At 47.4% G+C, this 27,533-nt stretch overlaps 1 protein-coding gene across 1 annotated transcript; it reads left to right on the forward strand.

Moving 5' to 3' along the window:
• Positions 1-1,926: 1,926 nt before the first annotated feature.
• Positions 1,927-27,372, forward strand: Alkbh5 (alkB homolog 5, RNA demethylase). The gene is made up of 4 exons (XM_026408670.2): positions 1,927-3,812; positions 12,548-12,628; positions 24,637-24,792; positions 25,643-27,372. The coding sequence occupies exons 1-4, from the start codon at positions 3,043-3,045 to the stop codon at positions 25,818-25,820; spliced, it is 1,185 nt and encodes a 394-aa protein (XP_026264455.2). The 5' UTR covers positions 1,927-3,042; the 3' UTR covers positions 25,821-27,372.
• The last annotated feature ends 161 nt before the right edge of the window (positions 27,373-27,533 follow it).

Here is a 27,533-nt window from a genome sequence, read left to right on the forward strand (position 1 = left end):
AGGGATGTCTGGAGTGGACATAGTTTCCTTTCCTTTTTTTCCTTTTTTTTTTTTTTAATTATTCATGTAAAGTTTATTTTTCTAAGTCTTCCTATGTCCTTGTAAGCAAGCTTTTCTCATGAATATCCCATGATAGTAGCAAATTCAGCTCTGCAGTTCTGCAACTGCCCCTCTAGGGGTGGACATAGTAAAAATTTAATAAAAAGTAGCTTTTAAAACTATGTGCCAGGTCCTGTATGTATGCTATCATATTTCACCCTGAAAATACTCCAGTGTGACAGATATCATCATTACCACTGATGTACATGAGGAAACTCATTCTGAGGGGTGAAAGGTCACAAAGCCAGTATGTGGCTCAGGGAAGGTTCAAACCCAAGCCATCCTAGCTCCAGAATCCATGCTGTTCCTGACAGAGGCTCAGAGAAGGGAGGGGCCTGGCTCAAGAGCACAGTGAAAAAGAAACAAATGGCAACTTTGGATGCAACTTCTGGGATGGGAGGAAATGTCTCAATCTAGAGAAGAGGCCATTTTCATTTGGTAGGGCTGGGATCCCTGAGGGAAATCTCTAGGAAGGCTTTCTGGGAATGGCTGGTGGTAAGCTCCCCATCAAGCAGGTATGAAAGGCAGTTTAGAAATTCAAGGGCAGTGGGCTTCTGAAGGACCTCAACCCTCCCAGCCCAACTGCCCATCGTGTAGGTGAGGGCTCTGCCCAGGTGTTCACATCGAATGGTCCAGGCAGGAGGGGGTCCTGAGTCCAGGCCACCTGGCCTTGCCCTTGGCCACTTTCTCAAGACCTACAGCTGTCTTCCTACCAACACCATCACTACCTGCACCCACTAGGCTGCACCAAAACAGGCAGGAGCCAGATTTACCCTAGGATTCCTGTCTGCCCCACTTCCCCTTTTTTTTCTTTAATATTTATTTGTTTATTTTAGTTTTAGGTGGACACAATACTTGTATTTTTTTTTAATGTGGTGCTGAGGATCGAACCCAGTGCCTCACGCTGTGCTAGCACTTGAGTCCCAGCCACACCCACCCACCCCCATTTCCCCTTTCCCCTGGACTGCTGCTGCTACTTGGAAGGGAGGGTGGCTAGGGTCCCAGCTTCCCCTTCTACAGGCCCTGCTGGCCTGGCCTGACCTTGCCAAGTACCTATACAAGCATCCCCATTTTCCAACAAGGCTGATGGGTCCCTCAGTTTATAGATGGGAAAACTTTTGAGGCCTTGCCTCAAAATCAGCAATTCCCCTCTGCTTCTTGGATTCATTACGTGGATTCATTTCACCCTCGCGAGGTAAGTACCAACACTACCTTCATTTTGCAGACCAGAATCAGAGAAGGCTGGTAGACAGAGGTGAATCGAGTTTCCCTTAATCAAAACGAAGGACACGGGTGGAGGGAGCTGACATTCCAGGTGGCCTAAACAGACTGGGCAAAGGCCAGGAGGAGGGACGGGGTTATGTTTGTAGACCTGGCCGGGAAAGGGCAGGGCTGTGGCCCAGTGTGTGGAAAGAGGGCAGCGGAGACCAGGCCGGAAGCGCCAAGCAAAGAGGCTGAATGAACCTTATCCTGGGGAGCCACAGCAGGTTTTCGAGCAGAAATCCCTATTTGTTGGAGCCGCCCAGCCCATCATCGCAGGGCCACGCCTTCGCCTGGACCGACCGTGCCCTCGGCTTCCAAACTTTCGAATTGTGTCTAGTAAACGTCCACAGTTCAGCCTCAGTTCGCCTACTGGTCCACTTGGATGTTTTCCCCCCTCAGCGGAAGAGGGTTTCCTCTCCCTCCTACCCCCCCCTCGCATCGCCAGTGCCAAAGAGGAGCGACGCCACCCGGGCGCGTCCCCGCCGCGCATGCACTCGCCACCACCGGGACGTGACTCGGGGAACGTCCACTCCGGGCAGCGGCGGCCGCGGTGGGGGAGGTGCCCTCGACAATGCGCGTCTAGCTTCTACGGCCGTGGCCATCTGGGTTCAGAGCTGGAGCCCAAGGTTCTCGGTCCTGCAGTTTGGGAAGCGGCCGTCTGTTTCAGAAGTTCCTTAGGGGTCCTGAGAGCTTTGCTCCGGTGAGGTCTCCATTCAGGCACTTATTTAGCCATCCATTCGCCCCTTTAGGGGTCCTCGCCGCCCTCCTCGCAGCTAATTAAGAGATGGACGCAGTAGCCAAGGAGACTCTCTGATTGACAGGCATGATTACCAACCGACTAGTGAAAACTCCAGTCTGGGCCCGCCCGGCCCGTGGCCGGCGGTCCAATTAAAAAAGTGGAAGCGCCAAAGGGGGCGGTAACGGGGCGGTGTAGGTTGTGGCGGTTCTCCGGTGATTGCGCGCTGGGGATTGAGGCCTTTACGGACATTCGGACAATGCCATGACGCGGCATAGCAACAGTGTTGACAGTGTGAGCGCACCCCGGCTGAGGGAGCCCGTGGGTCTGGGAGGCGGCGCGGCGTGGAGGAAGGTCGCTGTTTGAGAGTGCTCTCTCGAAGCCCTTCAGAGAGTGGGGGAGGGGCGGCGGACGACGAGCGGCCCCTGTGTGCGCTTGCGCCAGCACCTCCGCCGACCGGGCCCGCACGCACGCGCATGCCCCTAGCGCGAGGAGCCGCGGTGGCCGGCAATACTGCGCGTGCGCGCCGAGAAGCCCGCTAAGGAGCGGCGCTGGCGGACGTCGGGCGGGCGGCCCGTGACGTCGTGAGGAGAGCTTTAAAGTGCGGGCCGGGCCGGGCGTCTGAGGGTCTGGCTGGGAGTCGGGCCTAGCCTACGCGGCAGCCCTCCACGGCATGAGGCGCTTCTGGCGCCCCTGCCCCCCGGGACGTGGAGGTGGTGGAGGAGGAGGAAGCCCCGTTGTCGCCACCGCTGCATGACCTGCCGCTACTGAGTTCTGACCCCGCTCCTGGCCCCTAGACGCCCCCCGCTGGGTCCTGAGGCAACGCATGGGGGTCCGGCACTGAGGACCCTGTTCCTTCCGGGGGCACCGGGGCGCGTTCCCCAAGAGCCATGCCTGGCCGCCCCGCCCGCCCCGGAGGACCCTAGAGTAGCGTCGCGGGGGCCATGGCGGCCGCCAGCGGCTACACAGACCTGCGTGAGAAGCTCAAGTCCATGACGTCCCGGGACAACTATAAGGCGGGCAGCCGGGAAGCCGCGGCCGCAGCCGCCGCCGCTGTAGCCGCCGCGGCCGCCGCCGCCGCCGCCGCAGAGCCTTACCCAATGTCCGGGACCAAGCGCAAATATCAAGAGGATTCTGACCCGGAGCGCAGCGACTATGAGGAGCAGCAGCTGCAGAAGGAGGAGGAGGCGCGCAAGGTGAAGAGCGGCATCCGCCAGATGCGCCTCTTCAGCCAGGATGAGTGCGCCAAGATTGAGGCCCGCATCGATGAGGTGGTGTCCCGCGCCGAGAAGGGCCTGTACAACGAGCACACGGTGGACCGGGCCCCGCTGCGCAACAAGTACTTCTTCGGCGAGGGATACACGTACGGCGCCCAGCTGCAGAAGCGTGGGCCGGGTCAGGAGCGCCTCTATCCGCCGGGCGACGTGGACGAGATCCCCGAGTGGGTGCACCAGCTGGTGATACAGAAGCTGGTGGAGCACCGCGTCATCCCCGAGGGCTTCGTCAACAGCGCCGTCATCAACGACTACCAGCCCGGCGGCTGTATCGTGTCTCACGTGGACCCTATCCACATCTTTGAGCGCCCCATCGTATCCGTGTCCTTCTTTAGCGACTCCGCGCTGTGTTTCGGCTGCAAGTTCCAGTTCAAGCCTATCCGGGTGTCAGAACCTGTGCTTTCCCTGCCAGTGCGCAGGGGGAGCGTGACTGTGCTCAGGTAACCCACCTGGGAGGAGGGGGCGGCCTTGCACCCGCTGCCTTAACTACCCACCCGGGTTCAGAAAGCAGCGGCCAATTGGAGCCCGTCCTTTAAACGGTTCTCACCCATCCTTCATTTTGTAGGTTGTAGGGAGTAGGGGAAGGGGTTTGTGTAGCGAGCAAACAGGGCTCAGGAACCAATGTCGAATTCTGCACCTGTAGTTAGCTTTCTCGTGACCACGGGCTTAACTGAGAATTAGTCCAGAGTCTTTCCAGAAGGCTAAGATATTAGGACTCTGTTTTCCTTATGAGATTTTAAGCATATCTCCATTTCCAAAGCAGTGTTTAAAAAAAAAAAAAAAAGTTGAACTTACTATGGAAGTCATTCCTGCTCTGTTGTTCTTGGATTTCTTAAAGGAAAAAAAAAAAAAATTAGTGGATTCCTTAACAGAAAAATACAGGCAGAGGGCTCCTGAGAGTATTTAATTGACAGTTTCTCCATTCCCTAGAGGGGGAATGACTTCCCTGGAGTCTAATAATTCAGTGGTTGGGCCAGAAATAAAATACACCACACTCAATTCTTTCCTCTTAGTTATGGATAAGCCCATTGGTCCTTTGTTAAGAACGTGCTGCCAGTTACTGGGACCTTATAAAGTACACCTGGGCTCTTGACCAGGTATTTATAGTTTGTGAGCAGTAGATTTCACAAACTGAAAATTGACTTGGTTTCCTGGCCCCAGGGAAAATTATCTACCAGAACACTTTTATTGTCTATGTGAAGTGAAAAGCTACCTCCTTCCAATCCTGGAAAAGGTAAATCTAGTAATGTACTTCAGTAATCTTCAAAACCTCTTAGGAGTTCTAGTGTATAGCTTGACTACCACCAGGTACAGGATCAGGACAAACTAGGATTTTGTTGTGAGCAGCTTAACCTTTGAAGTGCAGTTGACGCCATAGGCCACAGTTATGGGGAGAAGCAGGGTCCCAGGAGCCCTCTTAATATCAAAAGAGCAGATCATCTGTCATTTCAGTTGAACAGCTGAGCCTCCTTTGATTATTGAGGATGGCAACAGAGTCTTGAGATGCCCAGCACCTCCTGATGGGAAAATCTGGGAAGGCATTGGTAACATAAGCAGTACTTTGGATCCTAGAGAACCACTTAGCTGTCAGATGTTTCCTTGTCTTTTGGACTTCTGAGCATCTCAGGTCTGGGTGGTGTTTCCAAATGGATGCCTTTTAAGATGGGATTTCCAGGGTTAGGTCCTCCCTGGGGGCTTGTTATAGAAGGCAGGTTGGGGCTCTGATTTCTGGGAAGAGCTCTCAGTGCTAAAAGAGCTCATACAAAGACTACTTGGTCTCTTAATGAGATATTAATTTTCTACATAGTCATAGACCATTAGGGTTGTTTTCAGGAGGCCCATCAGTAATTGACTGCTTAATGAGGAGATCCAAGGCATTTTGTGACTTTGAGATACTTAACCCCCAAACAAATGCACACTCCTGGATTGAGGAGTAGAAATAATAGGGTTTTTTCTTTTTTTTTTAAAGTTTTAAATTCTTAATATGCAGGTCTGTTAGTGATCCGAAACCAGATTGCATCATCAGGAAAATTCCATCTTTAGTAAAGTTTTAAAGCTTTTCCAGTCTCTTCCAACCCTTCCTGGATTCAGACTTAGCTGTAGAGTTAGTGTGGGAGGGCTAGCCACGTCCTGAAAAGTACTGCCCCAGGCTTTGAATCCAACTCTCCTTATTTGCTTTGGGATCTTGTGGGCGGGCTCAGACCTGGCTTTCTTATCCACAAAGTGGGGATGATGCCAACTTCTGAAGCCTTTTAGAATTAAATGTGATGATTTAGTGTTAAGTACAGATTTTGGCACAGTTTGGACACTTGAATGGATGCTTACTTTCATATACAACAATTTAATGAGCCTTCTGCTTTCTTGGTGAGGAAGGGGCTAGAGATTTGGTGGATCCTGCAACATGTCTCATAACTTTCATGTAGTTCAAACTCAGTGAACACCTCAGACTAGGTGATAGTCACAGCCCAGGCAGGTAATTGCAGGAGTGTGCCTAAGGGTCATCTTATTATAAGCTCCATAGTGTTGGGAGTTTTGGGGGGGAAGTAAGCTGCAACTTGGAAGTTTTTGAGACTCATGAAGTTTTGGGACTACAAATTAGCCACGCAAAACAGGATTGGGGAAGCATACAACAGCAGAAGGTTTGGCAGCAGTAGCAGGGTGTGACCATAGGTAAGGGGAGGGGTAGGTGCTGCTGTGAGGCAGATGTAATTCATTAGAGACTGGTAGCTGATGCCTTGGTGAAGTTCAGCCTCTTGGTGAACCTCTTAACAGTGCTACTGTTGCTATTCAGGGCTTGTTAATTCTTTAGTTTTTGGTAGCGGCCCTGGGGATTGAATTCAGGGGTGCTCTACATCCCCCAGGACCCTCACCTGCCCCCCTTTTTTTCCTGAGACAAGATATCACATACTTGCCCAGTCTTGTCTCCAGCAAGAGATCCTCCTACCTCAGCCTCCTCAGTTTCTGGGATTATAGGCAAGCACCACTATGCCCAGCTTTGCTGATTCGTTGTTGTGAGGGCTGGCAACGTATTGTAGAAATTATACAGTGTACCTGGCCTCCTTGTGCTAGATGCCAGTAGCACTTTGTATATATGTATGTGCATGCGCGCGTACGTGTGTGTGTGTGTGTATATATATATATATATATATATATATATATATATATATATATATATATTAAGTCTTTATTTATGTGGTGCTGAGGATCGAACCTGGTGCCTCACATGTGCGAGGCAAGTGCTGTACTGCTGAGCTATAACTCCAGCCCCACCAGAGCACTTTTTATGACTTCCAAAAATGTCTTCAGATACCACCAAATTCCCTGAGGGTGAGAGTTGGGGAGTAGACTCATCTCCAGTTGAAAGCCACTACCCTAAAATTTTGGATGCTTCCACTAATTTAAATCATCTACCACCGACTCATTTAAAACTCGGCTTACTTGGTGTGCAGATGGATGAACACCTGCCTGTTTATAGTGTCCTCATCAAATCTTGCATGTAAGCTAGTAAGAGAGGTGGTGCTTTCTCTCACTTCCTGGTAGGAGTCTCAATCCAGGCAGTGATATGCAGTAAAGCTGCAGAAGGAAGGATCTGACAAAACAGGTGTTCTGCATATGCAGAGGGATTGAAGCATTTGTCACCTGAGACTTCGGTTGTCATTTGCAATGGTGTTTGTAATTGTCCAAGACAACGTGGCAGGAATGAAGTTTTTATATTTAATAGTGTTCAAAGTGGATGTTGGTGTGGCAAACATTGACTCAGCAGTGTTTAAACCTGGGCACTTAAAGGAAGACCTCAGACCCTTCTTGGAATTGTTTTATTATACTCCTTTCTAAACCCAACTGGTCATTGTTTTTTTTGTTTGTTTTGTTTTTGTGTCCTCCTTGGTGGGGTCTGGGTGGCCATCCTTTTTATTCTCTAAATAAATAACTCATCCTGTATTCTGTTGCCTATTCCTATAAGGTGAATGGGGCAGATTAAAACAGGTCCAATTGGATTAATTAGAATAATAACCTCAAGACTAATTGCTTACATGCTTCTACCTTTATTCACAGCAGCATGATCTATGTGTGGTGGCTTCATGCCCAGAGACCCAGGCCGTGGCCATGGGTCTGGAAATGACTTGTTTTGCTCAGCCAGGGGTGGACTGTTAAGCTCAGCCTTTGCCTCCTGTACTTAACAGTTGGTATTGGGTAGAGTGAGCACCCCTGTCCATTTTGGGCTAAGAGCTAATCTTGTTCTGCTGGTTGAAAGCAAAATTTAGCTTTCTGGCTTAAAATAGTTGGGAAAGTAGGGCAGATAGGTCCTGGGCCACATCTCATGTGGAATCTTCTGTTGCCATGGGAGTGGGAGAAACGGCAAGATGAGGTCAGGGCTATATGTTCTCAAGATGGACTCCTGGCCATTGAGATTGGCTATCCTTGCAGCTGCTGGACCTGATGAGAAGGCAGGGAGTATTGGTATGTATGGTGACTTACACATATCATCCCAGGCTGAGATAAGCAATTGCAATTGCAGTTTTGAGGCCAGCCTGGGCAATGTTGTGAAACCTGTCTCAAAAAAAAAAAAAAAAAAAAAGGTCTGGGGATGCATTTCAGTGGTAGATCTCTTTTGCCTAGCATGTGCAACGCCCTGAGTCCCATCCCCAGTTGTGTATACACACATATACACACACACAGGCAGAGGGCAGCAAAGGAGAGGAAGCTAATGTTGAAGCCTAGACCAAGCAGAGAATAAATAGGACATAAAAAATTTTAGGGCTGGGAAAAAAAATTTGTTTAGGGCTGGCTGGCAATTTTGGACTGGCACTTGGCATATAGCCTTTACTGAGATACTGTGCTGGCTCTCTGGGGGGCACGGGCTTATCTTTGTAGACTTCTCCAGGGCATGTGTCCTTTGGTGATGCCAGCAAGGACCCCAGGACAGACTAGACTTTGTTAGCAGGAAACACAGATGGGCCTTTTTCTTTCTATGCTTGCTACCTAAACTCTCCCCCCACCACCACCCCAAACAAAAATAAAAGCAAAAAATTTTTTGGCAAACTTGGTGGCAATTCCAAAACTATCACTTTAGCTGTTTGACTTTGGGTAAATGACTTAACCTATGTGAGCCTCAGTTTTCTTTTGCAAAGTGGAGCCAGTGATGCCAGAGTCACCAAAGAAGATTGACTTTTCTGTCCCTACTGCGGATTACTTGAAGTTTAACTAAAGGTGTCTCAGGAGATGAGCTGCCTTCTGTGTTCAGATTCTATCAAATTGGGAAACAGCAGGTTGACCTTTTTCCCTCTGGATTCAAAAAGTCCCCAGACTTATCTGAAAGTTAAGCCATGTGTCTTCCTGGACACTCAGATCTGGTAAATAACTTGAGTCTGAGCTCACAGTTCTGCTTCTGTGTCCAGGTTTCCTACCTGCTCTCCTCCAGAAACCTAAGCTTCTCAGTCTTGTGAGCCTACCAGTGATGGGGCTGTCTAAGATAGGTAGCCCCAGCCAGAGGGAGGCTGTCTCTAGACTCTGTCATCTTGGCCAGTCCCTCCATCTCTAATCTGTTCTGGTGTAGGCTGAGAGGGCATGGAGTAGACAGGGTATGGTGGGCATCTTGGAAATGTGCCTTAACAACTTGATCTCCAAAGCTGTCGCCAGAGGTCTGCATAGTTAATTATAGATTTTTAGATTCCTCATTCTTGCATCTCATCTCTATTTTACAGATATAGGAACTGAGACTCCAAAAGTGGTAGGAAAAGTTTGGCTTAGTATGCATTTCATTTTTGGTCCATTGTGTACAGAGTTGAATAAGGCCTTAGAAGGCTCTGTCTTGTAGGGAAGACAAAATCTCCATAGGCCAAATGTAGTAAAAAGTCCTAGGAGGGTGTGGTTGAGGTTTTGGGAGTAACCCTGCTTGCAGGAGCTCAGGGAAAGCTTCCCAGAGAAGGTAGATGTGTCACCTTCCTTAAGAATCACTCTAAGGTCTAGTAGGTGACAGAGATAGATCCTGTTACCCTTTTGTGTTTTGGATACTAAGGATTGAATCAAGGGGTGCTTTCCATTGAGCTATATCCACAGCTTTTTTTAAGTTTTGCTGAAGGTCTCACTGAGTTGCAGAGGATGACCTTGAACTTGGATCCTCTTGCCTCTGCCTCAAATTGCTGGGGGTGTATGGGGGTGTGCCACCACACCTAGCTAGGCCTTATTACTCTTGATACTTCTTGCATACTAATTGCTGCTGGGGTCAGGGCCCAGTTAGGGGAGGGAGTAAGCAAGCTGGACTGCACAAGGTATTTCCTCCTCTCATTTCCCTGTGAAAACAAAGGAGCAGGAGGCACTGGAACTTTTCTTCATGCCAAGGTTAGGGCTGGATCCATGGCATATTAAGTTTGAAGCTGGCAGACTGGGACTTTCAAACATTTTCTCTTGTAGCGAGTAGGTTCCTAGCAGTAAATTATACTCTTGTGGTCTCTGCTGGGCACTTGCTGCTGAAGTTTGGCCAGGAGAGCTTCTTTTGGTCAGAACTTTGAGTTCCCACTTGAGCCCAATACTTTGAAGAATGGTCAGTGGACTGTCAACAGCTGCCAGGAAGTTCTAGAAGACCATTGCTAATGAGCCCTCCAGGTGGGGTCCATGCCAAGGGGACCTGTATCAGCACATTAGTTCTGAGGCCTGGGCTCAGGGCAAGAGCCTGGCATAGCTTATTGTTTGTTCTAGAGGCCTTTAGAGGATGGGCCTGGAAGCATGGAGGCAATCAAGCTTTGACAAACATCTGGATTTGCTCCAGAATTACATTAAGAGTAGTGGTTCCTTGTTAGGGATTAGAAGCTAGAGCCCTAGGTCATGTCTGTAGTCAAAATCAAACAGATTAATAGAACTTGTTAACAGCAGGGAACATTGCTTGTAGCTAGCACTGCAGATTTAAGCCTTAGAAATGTACCTATGGACTCCTGAGAAGTGCTATGTGTAGATTATATGGAACTATCTTACAACCCAGAATCTCACCACTGTGAGAGTGATAAAAATGTGGGATAAGACCTTTAACTTCTATCCCTGGAATAGGGCCTAGGAGGTCTCTCCCTATAGAGAGATCCCTGCAAGGTGATCCCAGCTCATATCTTCTTGGCAGATGCTGACCCTGAGGCTCTGCTCCCCCCCCTTCCCAGGACCCTTGGGCAATGATTAGCAAATGGTAAGGCCCTAGGAACTTAATTCTCAAAACCCTGAATGTGTGGCCTCTCACCACCCCCTCCCAGAGGTATCAGCCTAGATACCTAGAACCTAGAACCCTGTGCTTCTGCCTGGAAGGGAAAAGGTGATGGTTGCTGCTTAAAATTTTTTAGTCTTACCAGGTGGTAGTGCATGCTAGTAATCCCAGCTACTCATTTGAGGCCAGCCTAGGCAATTTAGTTAGACTCCCATTTCAAAATATATAAAATGTAGCTCAGTGGTAAAATGCCTCTGGGTTCAATCCCCAGTGCTGAAAGTAAGTACAATTTTGTAGTTTTTTGTAATGACAATGAATACCTAAGTTATAAAGCTTAACAATGAATGCCCAAGAACCTACTGTTCTCCTTACTACAGATTAAGAAACTGAGATTTAGATTCAGTATGTAACTTAACTAAGTCAAGTAGGTAGTAGATGACAAAGTTCTGATTTGAACCCATGTCCCTTCAACTCCCTAACACCTTTGGGGGATTCCACAATTTTGGATATGGCACTTCTTAACAGTGGGCTGACATATTAATGGTTATTGAGAAAGGGTTCTTTGATCAGTGCTCTAGTTAAAGTCTGCAGGTTCTTTTTCTGAAGTAATTCAGAATTATCCCTTTAACATACCAACGTTTTTTGAAAATATTTTCTAGTGACTGGTTCTAGCATGCGTGAGGCACTGGGTTCAATCCTCAGCATCACATTTTTTTAAAAAATGAAGGTATAAAAAAAATTAAAAAATTTTTTTTCCAAATGAATTTTCTTCTGCCACCAGCACTGTCTCAAATCAGATGTACAGATAAGAGGTATACTTTGTAGGGGGCAAAGCCTGAATCAACCTGACTTTATTTTTACTGATTCTTGCATCCAATTCTTATCCATAGTTGGGCCAGCCTGGTCACTTCAAGGAATCCTTCCCAAGCCTATGACATTTCTGACAGTTAAACTTGTGTCTATATTGCTGCCCTTGAGAAGGAGGTGATCAACCCTGAGGAAGGTTTGTGGTCCAGGGCAGCCAGAAATTCCCTGAGCAGGTGGGGAAGCTGAGACTGCAAAACTTCCCACCAGGCCTGTGGTTGGGCGAGTGTTTGTCTAGGTAGATCTGCCACAGCTCATTGGAAGACTTGGGTTTGGGATGTCTCTTGGCTGCTATGCTCCCAGTGAGAGCATATGAGGGGCTTAGGAATTGGAGTTGCTAGAATTTCAGAGGGGAAAAAATGCTAACTGAAAAGAAGACAGTCATCTACCCACATTCATTGGTCTGTAAGCAGTTTTAAAAATCTTATAACTTGTTGAAAATAAATAGAAATTTGAGTGTGATGGAAATTCTTAAAATATCCCAAACACAGCTGTCTTCAAAATTGTGGATCCCCCCAAAGGAGGCTTTTGAAAGCTTTTTTCCAAGTAGACAAATTCTCTTTTGGAATGTGGCAGTCCTAGTTCTCCCTGGTGACTCAGTGTGTCAGCAGCTGCGTTGGCTTCCTTCATTGTGCTGAGGGGTGAGGGAAAGGGAGGAAGAATAAGGAGGGGATAGCTCTTTGCGTCCTCTTCCCTGAGTCACTCCAGTTCTTCAGAGCCTCTAAAGGTGCATTCTCTTGAAGGTTCTTTTCTTATTTTAGTTTTGCAGAGCTGGGAATGAAACCAGGACTTCATACATGGCCAAGCAAACATTCTACCACTGAGCTACATCTCCAGCCTTAAGGGCTCTTTAAAAAACAAAAAGTTCCTGGCCTGTGGGGAGAGAGTCCTGCCTGGCCTCTCTTAAGAGGCCAATGGGTGTCCTTTGCCTCAAGTCAGGTTTTTCCTTGAGTAATTTTTCAGCAAAAGCTTCCTGGAATGTGGTATTTCCCTTCCACATATGTAGATCATTGAACCTTGCAAATAACGGGCAGGGGGCAGCCATAATACATGAGCTGTATTCTGGTCTCCCAGGTGTTTTGGTTTTCCACTCTTCATGGTACCTTATACTATGTTTCTTTCCAGTGGATATGCTGCTGACGAAATCACTCACTGCATAAGGCCTCAGGACATCAAGGAGCGCCGAGCGGTCATCATCCTCAGGAAGTAAGTACCCTGTGTTTGGTGTCTTCTGCGCCACCTGTAGACCTGTCTGGATTTCCTGAGAAATCCTTACACCAGTGGCATGGAACAGAGAAATCTGGGAGGGCAGAAAGCTGTTATGATCTCTTACTTTTTGTTTGCATTCTGTGAGGATAAAGCTGTTTTGCTTTTTCATCAGAAAATGAAGTTCTTTCTTTGGACTTTAGGACTGAACAAAAATCACATGCTGCCCAGTGTTTATGGGCACAATCTTGAGACAAGATTTGGGGAACACTTTTCCAAACCCCACCCCACTCCCAACCTCCTCCTCTCACCTCTTTGGTTCTGATTTGTCACATGTGTGCTCTGTGATTATTTTTAGGACTGTACTTTAGAAGCCTGCTTAAAAAATGTCTGGGTTTTCACTCTGGGAGGAGCAGGGAGTAAGGAGACAGTGTAAGGTTCGAATGCAGTATTCAACTGGCTCATAGCTGTAGCTGTCTCCACTCTGTTAAGAGGATTCAGGGATGGATGTACTGATTAAAGTCAGTAAACCTGGCCTCTCCAGGGTTTTTTTGATTGTTGTTATTTTTCATACTGGGTAATGAACCCAGGGGCACTTGACCACTGAGCTATGTTCCCCAGCCCTTTTTTTATTTTTAGGCAGAATCTTCCTAAGTTCTGAGGGTCTCTCTCACTAAGCTGTTGAGGATGGCATCAAACTTGAGATCCTCCTGCCTTAGCCTCCCTACCGAGTGTAATTACAGGTGTGCACCACCAAGTCTGGCTATAGCTTTTTCTTTTTTGTCCTTGTGGTGAGCAGACAGATTTGTCAGCAGCCACAGCCACACAAACATTGGATCAGAGAAAGACAAGCTTTCTTTTGAATGGAGTTCCAGAGAGGATCAGGGACTTGCCCAGACTCCCATAAAAGTCGGTGAGCAGAGCAAGACCACTATGTAGACTTGGGTTTGTTCAGGAGGTGGAAAGCCTGCCAACTTTTTTCTTCAAAATTTAAATAAACTTTATTTTTTTAGAACAGTTTTAGATTTATAGAAAATTGTGGTTGTACACAGTTTTTTAGTACCCTGTATTCCATTTCTTCTATTTTTAAAAAATATTTTTGTTTTGGTGCTGGGGACTTAGCTCAGTTGGTAGAGTGCTTGCCTTGCATGCACAAGGCCCTGGGGTTCAATCCCCAGCACCACCAAAAATGTGTGTGTGTGTATTTGTTTTAGTTGGACACAATACCTTTAATTTATGTGGTGCTGAGGATTGAACCTAGTGCCTCACATATGCTAGGCAAGCGCCTGAGCCACAAACCAAGCTCCTTAGTACATTTGTTTGGTACGTTTGTTATTATCAAGAAACCATTAGTGGTTAGGATGTAGCTTAGTAGTAGATCGTTTGCTTAAGCATGTGCAAGGGCCTGGATTCTCTCATCAGCACCATGAAAAAGAAAATAAACAAGTGACTTTTCTTATTTTTTCCCCCTATTTTTTCCCCCCTGTTCTAAGATATTTTCCACATTACATTTATCATATCACCTTAAGCTCTTCTTGGTTGTGATCTTTTCTCAGACTTGTCTTATTCTTTTTTTGGTACTGGGTATTGAGCCCAGAGGCACTCTACCACTCAACTGCATCTCCAGCCCTTTTTATTTTTTATTTAGGGTCTCACCAAGTTGCTGAGGCTGGCCTTGAACTTGGAATCCTCAGCTTCCCTAGTAGCTGGGATTATAGGCTTGTGCCATTGTGTCTGATTTTTTTTTTTTTTGGCGGGGTACTGGGGACTGAATTCGGGGGCACTCTGCCACATTCCCAGCCCTATTTTGTATTTTATTTAGAGACAGGGTCTCACTGAGTTTCTTAGTGCCTTGCCATTGCTGAGACTGGCTTTGAACTCATGATTCCCCTAGTCTCAGCCTTCCAAGCCATTGGGATTACAGGCATGTGCCATCGCGCCCGGCCTGATTTAGGCCTTATTTTTGATGACATTGATTGATTAAACCAAAACATTTTATAGAATATCCTTCAATTGGTATTTGTCCTCCCCCACACACACACACACATTTTTAAGGTTGGTCTAGGGTTATGTTTTCTGGGAGGAAGACCACAGAAATAAAGTGCTAGTTTTACCATATGCTAAGGGTATATTCTGTTAAAATAATTTGGCACTGCTGATCTTGAACATCTAGTCATCTGCAGTGTTTGTCAGTTTTTCTTTTTATTTGAGAATTTTAATATTTTTTAGTTTTCGGCAGACACAACATCTTTGTATGTGGTGCTAAGAATCAAACCCGGGCTGCACGCAGGCGAGTGCGCTACCGCTTGAGCCACATCCCCAGCCCTCAGTTTTTCAACTATAAAAATTACTGCTTCTCCTCTGTCCATATACAGTCTACATGAAGTAGTGAGGCCAGGCGCTGGGATGTGCACAAGTATTCCAGCCCAGGAGGACCCATCACTTGAATTCAGGAATTCAAGGCCAACCTGGGCAACATAGCTAGATTGATCTCTTAAAAACAAGATGCTGGGTGTGATGGTGCATACGTATAATCATAGCAGCTTGGGAGACTGAAACAGGAGGATCTCAAATTTGAGGCCAGCCTTAGCTATTTAGCAGGGTTCTAAGCAACTTTGTGAGACCCTTTCTCAAAAAGGGCTGGGGATGTAGCTTAGTGATAAAGTGCCCCTGGGTTCAGTTCCCAGTACCAACAAACAAAAGGGCTAAAGGTGTGGCTCAGTGGTAGAACACTTGCCTAGCATGTACTAGACTGTGGGTTCATTCTCAGAACCAAAAAACAAAACAAAAATCCCCAAAGTGAAGATTTAGCCTTACCTTCTTGAGGCAGGAGAGAAGTAGCCACATGAGTTATTTGTATTTCTTCTGCATAGGAGATCTGACTATATTCCAACACCCCCCACACCCCCTTTTTTTTTTTTTTTTTTAAATCCGTTTGTTTACATCAGCATAGAGTCGGGGTATTTATGTTCAATTATTCCAGCTTTGGCTGCTGGAAACTGTTGGTTTGTCTTACTAAGCCCAGGGGTGCTACATCTAGGGTCTCCCTAAGTTGCTGAGGCAGATTTAAGCTTGTGCTCAGCCCCAAGTTGCTGGGCTTATAAGAGTTTGCCATCTTTTTCTAAGTTGTAGAGGGACACAACCCCTTTGTTTTTATTTTTATATGGTGTTGAGGATCAAATCCAGTGCCTCACACGTGCTAGGCAAATGTTCTACCACTAAGCCATGACCCTAGCCCAAGAGTTTGCCATCTTTTTAACTTCAGTCAATAACTTTGGTATTCTATCTTTTGGTTGCAGAACTCCAGAATAAGGTGATAAAGGAGTCATCAGCATGGCTCTGTCACTTTGTCAAGCTGAAACTTTGACTTCTGTATTATTGTCAATAGTGTGGATATGACCCAGACCTAGGTGGGATAGTTCTGTGGTGTAGGCAGAGCACCAGGCACATTTGGAAACTTCAGACACTTGGGTTGACTTGGTGGTTGGCAACCTCTCTTCTCTAGCTTAAGAATAATCCCAAAATTGATCAGAGGGTGGTTTTTTTTTTTTAATCTTTTTTTTTTTTTTTTTTAGAATTTTAATATTTATTTATTTATTTTTTAGTTTTTGGCAGACACAACATCTTTATTGTATGTGGTGCTGAGGATCGAACCCAGGCCGCACACATGCCAGGCGAGCACCACTTGAGCCACATCTCCAGCCCCTAATATCTTTATTTTGTTTATTTTTATGTGGTGCTGAGGATTGAATCCAGTACCTCACATGTGTGAGGCAAGCACTCTGTTACTGAGCCACAACCACAGCCCAAATAAAGTGTTTTTTAAATTACCTTTCTATTTTGTTTTCCTGTGGTTCCCAGCACAAACCAAAATCCAGAACCAAACCAGAATCCAGAGAGCACCTTCTTTTCAGCTTCTCTGTCATTCTCGGGCTTTACCTGCAGCAGGGATGGGTGGCCTGCCTAGGCCATGAACCTGGAAGAGAACTCCTGGGGTTATGTAGAATCAGAGCAGTAACTCCCAGGTGTTCCCTCCCAACCTCTCATAATAGCTTTTCCTGGGATTTTTTTTTTTTTTCTTGCTGAGTTGCTTAGGGCCTTGCTAAGTTGCTGAGGCTGTCTTTGAACTTGCAATCCTCCTGCCTCAGCCTCCCGAGTTGCTGGGATTACAGGTGTGTACCATCGCACCTGACTCCTGGGTAAATCTTTGGAGCATCTTGTCAGTCTTCCAGATACTTCCTTCTTCTTGAATGGTGGTTTCCATATCTGGCTGGCTAGGACAGCTGAGTCAAATGCTTCTCAGCATAGCTAAAGGTCTGCACTATTAAATCAGCTCCCCTGGAAACTCTTTGCCAGCTGGGCAAAGTGGTCTGACATTAGGAATGGCTATTGTGAGTGACTGAGGTTCTTTGACCTTTTGACTTGAGTAGGCCAAAGAGCTATCCAGGGACTGGGCTTTGGTGAGAAGAGGGTGGAGACAAGTGGGAGGGTATCCCCAGCTTTCCAGGCAGTTGAGCTGTGGAAATGCCCAACTATAGAGAACCAACCAAGAGGCCTAAGGAGAGGTACAGGTGTCTCTGTTGCTTGTAGAATAAAATCCAAGCATGTAGCCTAGTTTCTGGGGATTGATACTTGCAACTCCCAGGGCAGTCCATAAACTTGTTCCTGGGTTCTGTGGCATTGTGGCTTCTGTTGGCAATGCCTTCTGATCTAATATATTCATCTTCTGATCCATACCCACCTCCCCAAATGACCAACATGGAGACAATGAAAGTTGATTAACCTAACCATCCTTCAAGGGTCAGGTGTTGACATGCAGGAAGCATCATACATACAACTGTAGCCCTCTCAGCATAAACTGTTTAGACTGTCAGCTCATACATTTGGCATGGTGAATTTCCAAATTCATTTTCTGTGGGAGCAGGGAGATCCCTGTTTATCTGGTTCCTAGCATGTGGCCCAGCCCAGAGGAGGAATCCTTTAGTATGAGAAGAATGATTCAAGTGGAGAGAAGCAGCTCCAGAGTAGCTGCAGGGGCTTGTCTTGGAAAAGGACAGCTGTGACTAGTTGAAAAGGAGAATATTTTCACTTGGGCATCCAGGCACTGCCCAGAAATCATCACAAGGTAGTCTGGAGGTACCTGGCTGATTTGACATCTTCTGGGGAGGTCATGTTCCTGTGGCTAGAGTGTGCATTGAGCCTGGCTTCTGATAGGCAGAGAGTGGAGAGCCAGTCCTGCCTTCTCCTAAGTTCAGGTAAAAATTGCACAGGTTGTGATGGGCATATAGCTCTGTAGAGTGGTAGAGTACATGCTTAGCATGTGCGAGGCCCCGGGTTCCATCACCTGCAGCTCTGTCCCCCATGGCCTCCCTGCCCCTGCAAAAAATAGACTGCTGAGGGAGGGTCTGGGGACCCTGACATCAGCTCAGGTCATAGCTGGCAAGGTCTTTCTAAGGGCCTCATAGAAGGAGTCATATGGGTGGCTACTGAGTGCTTTCTGGTTAAATAAAATGTTGCTCCTTTGACATGTATGGTACTGGGTCATCTCCCTGGGAGGCTGAAAGTGACCTTTTGAGAGCTTCTCCAGGAGTGACATCTGTAGCCTGCCGTTTAGTGTTATGATGTTTCACATTCAGTAAATCGCTGAGTTGAGATCTGTAACCTGGATCTTCTGGTGGTAGGTCTTGTATTCCCTTGGTGTTTTGCACATTGGAGCATCACAGGTCCTGCCCTTCTTTCCCAGTGTCTCATCAAAGTAGATGCTTTGAATTTAATAAACTGGAGCTCAAATGTTGAAGCATTTTCTTGCCTCTTCTCAGTGAATAGCTGACTGAGAGTGTTTTAAGTATCTAGGGGAATCTACAGAGAGTAGGGTGAGGTAGTAACTACAGGCTGTTCAGCTCCTTGAGGTCTTTAGTATCTGTCAACATCCCTGAATGTTCCTGTCTCCCCGTTCACCTAGGACAAGCTGCCTAACATGCATCTTTCCTTGGTGTAATCATTGGTACCATCAGTAGGTAAACTGGACCTGGCCTTTTTGTTACTGGTTAAAGTTTTAAAGCATGGGCTAGATGGCCAAGAGGCTTATCAACTTCTGGGGTGAAGCAGTTTGGGGGGGGACCAGAGGGTGTCCCAATGTTTCCATGATTTCCTGGCATGACTTGGGTGTTCCTCCTGGAGGATTTTGCTAGCTGCCAAGATCCATACATTAATCCTGAGAGTAAGAGGTGTGAACTGTATTTAGAAAGGGATCAGACAGGAAATGAGCTCCTTGAAATGATCTTTGAACAGGGATTTTGGACTTGGAAATATCAGATATCTATTGTACACAAGTTGCCTGAATTAGGCCCCACAGGAAACTTTATTGCTTCCTTGGAAACTTAATGTGCTCTTGGTTGTTCTTATGTTTACATTGCTATTATAACACAAAACAGAGCACTGGTAGAAAACAATGTATTCCCTATGGAACCCACCATAAACAAAATGGGCAAAAAGTTACAGCACATCAGTCAAGGGAGGGTCAGGGCAGGCTTGGTAAGATCTGTCTCCTAAGCTAGAAACTTCTGGCTAGGCAGAAACAAGCTCAGAGGCTAGAAGGCAGGGAAGTAGGGAATAAAGGGGAGTAGTTCAGATGCAGAGTGAATATGGAAGGTTTTTGATCACTGTCTGATTCTCAGGAGATGACTTGGGCTCTCAGGATCTTCTACGTGATTTTTAGGAGGCCCCAACACTATGTTGCATTTGCCTATAATAAAGGACTAGGGGTACAGGTCTGTGTTAAGAGTGCCCCTGGGTTCTGTTCCCGGTGCTGGAAAAAAAAAAAAAAAAGATTTAAAAACTGTTGGGAATGAAGGTTAGAGGTAGAATATTCTTGGCTTTGGTTCCCAGTGCCACAAAAATAAAAACAAAAAACTTTGTTTTTACAAGGTTGGCACTTTCCCATTAACCAAGTAAAGTGGCTCAAGACAATGTAAATAGTTTTCTTCTTTGCTTTTGGTCAAATAGGACTCCGCTCAGAGTGATCTGAAGCTGGAAAAAGCAGCTTCAGATCACTAGTGCTAGGAGTATCGTTAGTGTGGGCTTTTATCTTTTGTCTTGGGGAGAAGGCAGACATTGAATTGCTCACCAGAGACTAGTCAAGGCTTTCCAGAGGAGCATACCCGTAGGTGGTTGAAGGGCCAAGAACAGGTGTTCAAGGGCAAAGGTAGTTCAGTCAGAAAAGATGTTCTTTGAACAGGAGATGTGGCTCAGTGGTAGAGCACTTGCCTAGCATGCATGAGGTTGAGGGTTCCAACCCCACCAGGAAAAAAAAAAAAAAAAGAGTTGCTTCTCAAAGACTTGTAGTCCAGTAACTCTGACACTCCATTACTCTGGAGCAGAGTAGTGGTTGGGGTGGAGGCCTTCATACGATGTAAGAAAAGACTGCATGCACGTGGAGAAATATGAAGGGCACTGGGAGGCCATTAAAGCACATGAGCTATGGGGAGAGCAATTCATATGTGATAGACTATAGGAGGCTGAACTCAATGGCTTATTTGACCACTGGAGCCAAAGAATTCAAGGGGTCAGGAGAAGACACCCCAACATAACCAAAGCAGAGCAGCCAGAATGTGAGGCTGGGGTGTGGGTGAGCAGAGAGTGGGTATGGAGGGTGTACTCTAAGCTCATCCCTCAGCAGAATGTGGAGGAGTGGCCAGCTATTGGTTTCCCTGAACCTGGCTAGGTCTGAGGCATTTTACCCACAGAGACCCCTGCCACCTTCAGGGAATGATATTGCTCCTCTCCATGACTCTTATATTCTGTGGCAAAGTTTAGCTCTCATTTGTTTCCTGGTCCAGTGTGTATCCAGATATATATACCTTGCCCATTTGGCATCCTGCCCATGTCTGTAACATCAGGGGAATATAGAGGCAGACCATCAGAGAGGTGATGAGCTTAGACGCCTGGCTTAGCTACTTTCTCTTCAGATGTGTTCTTACCTAAGCCCTATGTTCTCAGTGCTAAATTTACAAATGCTAGATGGACTTCTACCTCCTTCCCCAGTAAACCTCCCTTCTGATCATGACGGTAAGGCATGAGAAAGGATGTGCTGAGTGAAGGTATATAGTTTGAGCAGAGGCACATGGAGTGGAGGGAACCCAGAGATATGGAGTTGAATGGCACGGGTGGAAAAAGCAGACTTGGTTTCTGGACTCCTGGGGTCTTGGAGGAAGACAGATACCTTACCAGACTTGAGCTGGGGGGATTTCTAGGTACCTTTGATGCTGGTCCTATTGTGTGGCTGGCACCCATGGAGCCCTCCTGGCTTCTGGGGTCTTGAGTGGGGTGTGTATGTGTGGTATGCTATTGTGATAACCAGACTGAATGATTTGGAGAGTCTCCTGTTGCAGGCCTTTATATAGGAGATGTTTACTGTGAGCCCTGGACCATATGTTTGGATACCCCTTTTTAGGTGATAACCCTTCATATGTTTTTAGGCTCTTCTGACCATAGCAAACCACTGCATATATCAGTAGTGCTCTATGGAGAGAGCACAACTAATAAATGGTTAGTAATCAGAAGCATGATCTTGGAGGGAAGTTAGTAGAAAATGGGTAGGGACTACTGTAGGAGACATGAAGGTGCTGGACTTTGTGGGATTCTGATGCTTAAAGGTGCTTGAACTTGGTCCTATGTAGGGGTCAGGTTTCTAAACAGACCTTTTGCACTTCCTCGTCTCATTGGAAAGTCAGGTTTCCTAGTAAAAGTAGAGTCAGAAGTTGGGAAAAATAGTCATTATTGAGCCACGGAGCCACCCTTCCACCAGGGTCATTATGGTCTGGGTGCATGATGATACCCATCTCCCAGAAATGATGGCACTGCCCCCACACGGCTCTGCTGCAGTAGAAGAGCCCACCTGTGCTTTGGAGGTTATTGTGAGGTAGTAGCTCTGTGACTTAGGACAGTGACCTGCTCTGATTTAGCATTGTTTCTCACTCCCAGTAGCTTCTATGGGGGTTTACATGAGTGCTAAAGGAAGAGGGGAGCACCTGGGACAGAATTTATCTTTCTCTTCCCCTCAGCTCACATGTTGATGCACTCTTGATGCTGCAGTGATCCCTTCGGATGTAGTGGTCAGCAAGCTGATCCTCACCTCACATACCTGGATCAGATCTGTAAAGCAGGTCTTTATTCCTATTGCCACCTATTGAGGAGGTCCAAGTCCAGACTTTATACTCAAACTTATTGCTCAAAATTTGCAGTACCGGGCTGGAGATGTGGCTCAGCGGTAGCGCGCTCGCTCGCCTGGCATGCGTGCGGCCCGGGTTCGATCCCCAGCACCACATACCAACAAAGATGTTGTGTCCGCCGAGAACTAAAAAATAAATATTAAAAATTCTCTCTCTCTCTCTCTCTCTCTCTCTCCTCTCACTCTCTTTAAAAAAAAAAAAAAAAAAAAAAAATTTGCAGTACCTTGTGATTCCAAATTTCATGGCGCTCTATTAAATCCCAAGGGACTTGCCTGCTTCAAAGGAGTTGGTTGCCTTTTATGAGGGGCATGTTCTGAAGTTAAGCTGCTTCAAACTTTTTTAACGGGCTCGGGATCTAGCTCTGGTCTGGTTTCTTACAGCTTGATGGCATTGCATAAGTGGGGGAAGGACAGGAGCTTCTGCAGCCGTTAGGAGATATCTTGTAACATTCCTAGTATATGTGCCAGAGCCCTTTGGGTCTCAGCTCAACTATCCCTACAGTGAAGTGAATATAGAAGGCTGTGTTTCTGCTAGGCATGGTGGCGCTTGCCTATAATCCCAGCAGCTGGGGAGGCTGAGATAGGAGGAGCGGGAGTTCAAGGCCAGCCTCAGTAACTGTGAGGCATTAGGTAACTCAGACCCTGTCTCTAAATAAAATACAAAATAGGGCTGGGGATGTGGATCAGTGGCCGAGTGCCTCTGGGTTCAATCCCTGGTATCCAAAAAAAAAAAAAGAAGGATGGGTTTCTGGTAAGGTTGACTCTGATTTTCCCTTCTTTGGAGCTGCCTCATAATGGCAGTAAGGCTGTCCCATTGTGGGGAATTGGGGGACAATGCATTCTCCTCTTTTAGGCAGCCAGGAAAGCAAAGGGAGTAGCTGGTGCTCCTGGTTTCTCTGTCCAGACTCTTACCTTTCTCCCCAGCCTCTCTAGAAGTCCTAGACCCATGGGAAGAGTTCATCACCCTCACCTTGCCTGCCCAGACAAGCTTCCCCAAGAAGGAAGCTCAGGAGGCCTGGGGCCCATGCCAGGCCTCAGTCTGTGGCAGGATACTTCACAGAATATCCTGGGTCAAGCTGAGCACAGGCTCTCATCTTGGTGGCGGCTCTTGCCATACACACTCCCCTGAGGAAGTAACTTCAGACTGCTCCAGAGTGTTGTGGGGGCTTTGGGAGCTACCTGGGGCCTTCTCACCCTGAACACGGGCTCCTTATCACTTGTATGGTCAGAGGAGGCACTTTCTTCTAAGGCTATAGATTCTTGGAGCCCTCCGACGCAAACTTTGTGGCTCATGTCACATCTGATCTCTACAGTCTAGACCGCTCAGCTTAGGGGTATGGGGTCTGCAAGGGCCTTGGGGCTCAGGTGATTCTACCACTACTCCCCAAAGAACCTAGCCTTGAAGGAAGCCAGGCTACTTGTCTAATTCCTAGGCCCTCAGAACTGAACAGAGACTTAAAGGCAGTCCTGTTTCTCCTTCCTGTGCTCAGGTGGAGAAACTAAGGCTCAAAGGATAATAACTAACCTGAACTCTGAGGGGCAGTACCAGAAAAGGGTCTTCTTTTTTCTTGGACTAGGTCCTGGTTCCCTGAGCCTGGAGCCTCCCAGAGTGGAGGCTAAGACTGGTATGCCAGCCATTGAGCTGGACCCCTCTGTCCTCTCGTTCTGTGAAGTGATAGCCAAGGACAAAGGTAGCTGCCCTGCCTGCCTTTGTACCTGCCCATCAGTTTGGGCCTGAGAGCATCAGAATGTTGGTTCCCAGCTGGGAGGTAGGAGCCACCTCTGCCAAACTCAGGAGAGTGATCCCTTCCCAGGTTCAGAATGGCTCCTGTTAGGCTTAAGTCTCACCTCGGCTACCTGGGGCCCCTTTTCTACCCCTTGTTCCAGTCTGCTTAACTTTCCAGCCTTCTCTGTACCGCATAAGAAGCCTTGGGGCTTCTTGGAGGTTTCCTAGGCCAGCTTCCTCCTGGTCTGGCTTTATAAAAGGACTCAGATCACTGCCCTGAGCATATCTCTGCCCAGCTCTTCCATGCCTACTCTTTTTCATCCGTACTTGCATATTTTGCCTTTACTAGGTAGTATGTTCCTTGAGACTTACACACAGTGCTGGTTGGGAACATTGCTGTCTGTTTTCTATTTGGTTAACATCCTGGGATGAGCAGAAGCTGCCAGGTGGCTGTGGTAGCACTAAAACCAAACTCGTGATCATAAAGTGTGCCTGGGCTCCCCCTCACCTTAGCTTTGCCACTTAGCCTGTGTGCCTGTCGCTACAGTGAGAAAGTTAAGTCTGGTTCCATTTCCCTCCAGCCCCTCCACAGGCCTGGAGCAGGGATCCTTTCTGTAGTAGTATTTCAGGCAGGGATGGAGGCACCTGTTGGAGTGTATGTTGCCCACCAGTGGACCTCAGTCTTTTAGCAGGTAGAATGGATGCATCTTGAACACTTTTGGGTCCAAATGGAGGGAGGTAGAGTTGCTTTGTGCAGTTGAGAAAGAGCTCTAGGGTTTAACCTCTGGGACAACAGTTCCCTGTCATTGGAAGTCTCCAAACAGGAGTGTTCCCATTCTTTTCTCCTAGGCCTGAGCTTGAGGTTGGTCAGTTGGAGGTCAGCTACACCAGTCCTTAGTTGGACCATGAAGATACTAAATCACAGAGCAGAGACTGCTGGCTTATAGACAGGCCTAGCTGGTCTCCACTTGGCCTGGCAAGAGAAAGAACTGGACTGATTAGGCATGTGCCCTCATCAGAGACCCAGTCATGACATGTGTGTTTCCTTTGCAGGACGAGATTAGATGCACCCCGATTGGAAACAAAGTCCCTGAGCAGCTCTGCATTACCACCCAGCTATGCTTCAGATCGCCTTTCAGGAAACAACAGGGACCCCCCTCTGAAACCCAAGCGGTCTCACCGCAAGGCAGACCCTGACGCTGCCCACAGGTACTCAGCCTAGGATCCTCAACAAAGGCCAGTAAAGCAACCCCATGAACTAGCTCTGGACTATGATGGTGGAGAAGCCTAGGGTGGGTAGGCTGGTTAGGAGCCTGAGATTGCCTGACCTTTCAAAGCCATATGTCTGGTTTCTCTGGGAGAGTAGCATGGGTAGTATTTCTGCCTAACTCCTGGCCAGCTGCCTATACCCTCAGAGGGAAGGGATTGGGCAGAGACTCTGACAAATGCAAGTATGTTATATTCTTCCCATGACCTCATTGTTCAGTCCCACCTGGAAACACACCCTTGTGGGTTTATATTTAGGTGTTAGCAGGGAATTTTGGCATGTAGAAGTGAACCAAGGATCTATTTGAGAAGAATTAGGGTTTCTGATGGGATACTGTTTAAGATAAGACCAGAATGGGGGAGCTATGTAGGAAGGGCATTCTAGGCAAGAACAACCGTGTGGGCTAATGCTGTGAGGCAGAAAAGATCTTGGTGGGTTAAGGAACTAGTGAACAGAGAAGGTGGTGTTGTAGGGACAGGCAGCAGGAAGAGTTGGGAAGTAGAGTGGACAGCAGGACCATACAGGCTCTAGAGACCAGGGTAGGGAAGGCTTCCTCCTACCCAGCAGATCCCATAGGGTGACTGGGAGATAGCCCAAAGATGAAGTGTGACCACTGACACTTAATGACCAGGAACCACCAGTACCAGTGATTCTGCCAGAAATACCCTTCACTGAGAACCACTGAATTGGAGGGCCCCAACCTAAGGACAGAGAACCAGGCACAGAGGTGATGAGGCCAGACCCCCGTCCTGCTAGCCTCTCAGATAATAGCCCTCCCTCTTTTCTTTGCAGGCCGCGGATCCTGGAGATGGACAAGGAAGAGAACCGGCGCTCAGTGCTGATGCCCACCCACCGGCGGAGGGGCAGCTTCAGCTCTGAGAACTACTGGCGCAAGTCCTATGAGTCCTCAGAGGACTGCTCAGAGGCGACAGGCAGCCCCGCCCGAAAGGTGAAGATGCGGAGGCACTGAGGCCTGTCCACCGTCCTCCTGGGAACTCTGGCTGATCCTCATGTAGCTGCCCCTCCTTTTGTTTTGAGGGTTTCATTTTTTGTTTTTGATCTTATATATATATATTTTTTTCCCTTGGTTTGTTGCCCATTAAGGCTGAAAAACAGAATTGGCCAGGACTTGGGTTTTCATGTTCTTGGCTTTCCTCCTGGATGAAAAGGTTGTTGGTGTCTGTAGGGGACAGAGACTCACGCTGGAGTAGCCAGTAGAGCTGTGGGAGGGGGGGCAGTTATCTTCAAGTGGGGCTGAGTTAGGCTGGGTTTATTTAAAAGCAACAAAATGTTATGGTTAAGAAATTCTCATTTTTGCTTTAAATATAAATCTTTGCAGTGCTCTGAACAAAGTTCAGTCTCTTGCCCACCCTTTTCCTCCACTGATGTCCACACTTGGTTGAGGTCTCTTAGAGCCTTGCCAGCTCTGTGGGGGGGCTGCTGCTCCACCCCTCACTTGCTGTCCAGGCTCTGGAAGCTCCTGTAAACACCCTTTCTTCCTCCCTCAGCAGCGTGGTTCAGGTTGGCTGGGGGCGGAGCCCAAACATTGCCAGCCCCTGTCACCCTAAGGCTGTTGCCGAGCCCTCCAGGTTTCCTCCACACTTTTCTCAGAGGCTGGTACAGTGGTCCTGAGGTCTCTTGCCAAGAGTATGCCTGCCTCTTTGTTGGGTTGCTCCCTTCAAGCATTTGCGTGGGATTATATGGAAAGTTAGACTTGCCATGTTGGGTCAGTTTTAGGAATTGTTTCTAGCTAGAGGGACTGGTGTCCTTCCAAGTCTAGCATTTGGGGTATGGGAAATCATTGTGGTGTGTGGTAGGGTTTTTGTTTTCTTTTTTGAGTTTTTATTTTTCCTTTGGTCTCTTGGCTTTCCTTTCTCCTCCATTGGCCACCCTGGGCCTCCTCTCCATATCATCCCTCTAGGAAGGTGCCCACTCCCTCTACTCACCTACAGTGTGCATCCAAGGCCAGAGCTCAGGCCTGCAGACTGGGTTGGTGCCTTCTCTGCTTCAGGGGCATGGGAGCTGGGGAAGGGGCTTCTTTAAAAAAAAAAAAACAAAAAACAAAAACAAAAAAACAAACAAAAAATAATAATAAAAGGAAGAAAAAAAAAGTGAAGTCTTTGGCGCTTTCTACCCACTCAGATTCTGGAAGGCTGCAAGGTTTTGCTGATCTAAATTCATTAGGAATGTCTTCTTGCCAGCCAGGCCAGGACCTGGGCCTGCCAAAAGCAGAGGCCCTCTCGGCAACTGGGCCACCACAACTCCAGGGGGCTTTATGTATAGAGGTCCAGGCCTGGGGCCTCAGAAATGTGGGCAGCCACCATCAAGAAGCCCCTCTTAGGGGCCAGAACTCCTTTGCCAGCGTGGATTCCTCAAGTCAGGACTGCGTAACTAAAGCAGTTGCAGTTTTATTTTTTTTACAGCTTTTTTCCCAAAAAAATGATTTGTAGTTGTGTGTGCAGCACTTTGCCCTGATATGTGTGCTCTACAATAAAAACCAAATCTAATATATTTTGAAACAATTGTCTGATGCTGTCGTAAGAGAAAGCTTGCCTTTGATGCCTCCTTAATCCCTTTATCTTCTTAACTTTAAACAGAGGTTGGGGAAGTGGAGCTCATGGCCCCTCAGAGCCCCAGAGGAGACAGCCATGTTGACACCAGGCCTCCTGAAGGCTGTAGGACC

This window comes from Urocitellus parryii, chromosome 7, assembly GCF_045843805.1.
Source record: "Urocitellus parryii isolate mUroPar1 chromosome 7, mUroPar1.hap1, whole genome shotgun sequence".
Lineage (NCBI taxonomy): Eukaryota > Metazoa > Chordata > Mammalia > Rodentia > Sciuridae > Urocitellus > Urocitellus parryii.

Coding starts and splice junctions, on each gene's coding strand:
- Alkbh5 (XM_026408670.2), top strand. CDS start 3,043: ATGGCGGCCGCCAGCGGCTACACAGACCTGCGTGAGAAGCTCAAGTCC. Junction 3,813..12,547: donor GGGAGCGTGACTGTGCTCAG/GTAACCCACCTG, acceptor GTTTCTTTCCAG/TGGATATGCTGCTGACGAAA. Junction 12,629..24,636: donor GCGGTCATCATCCTCAGGAA/GTAAGTACCCTG, acceptor TTTCCTTTGCAG/GACGAGATTAGATGCACCCC.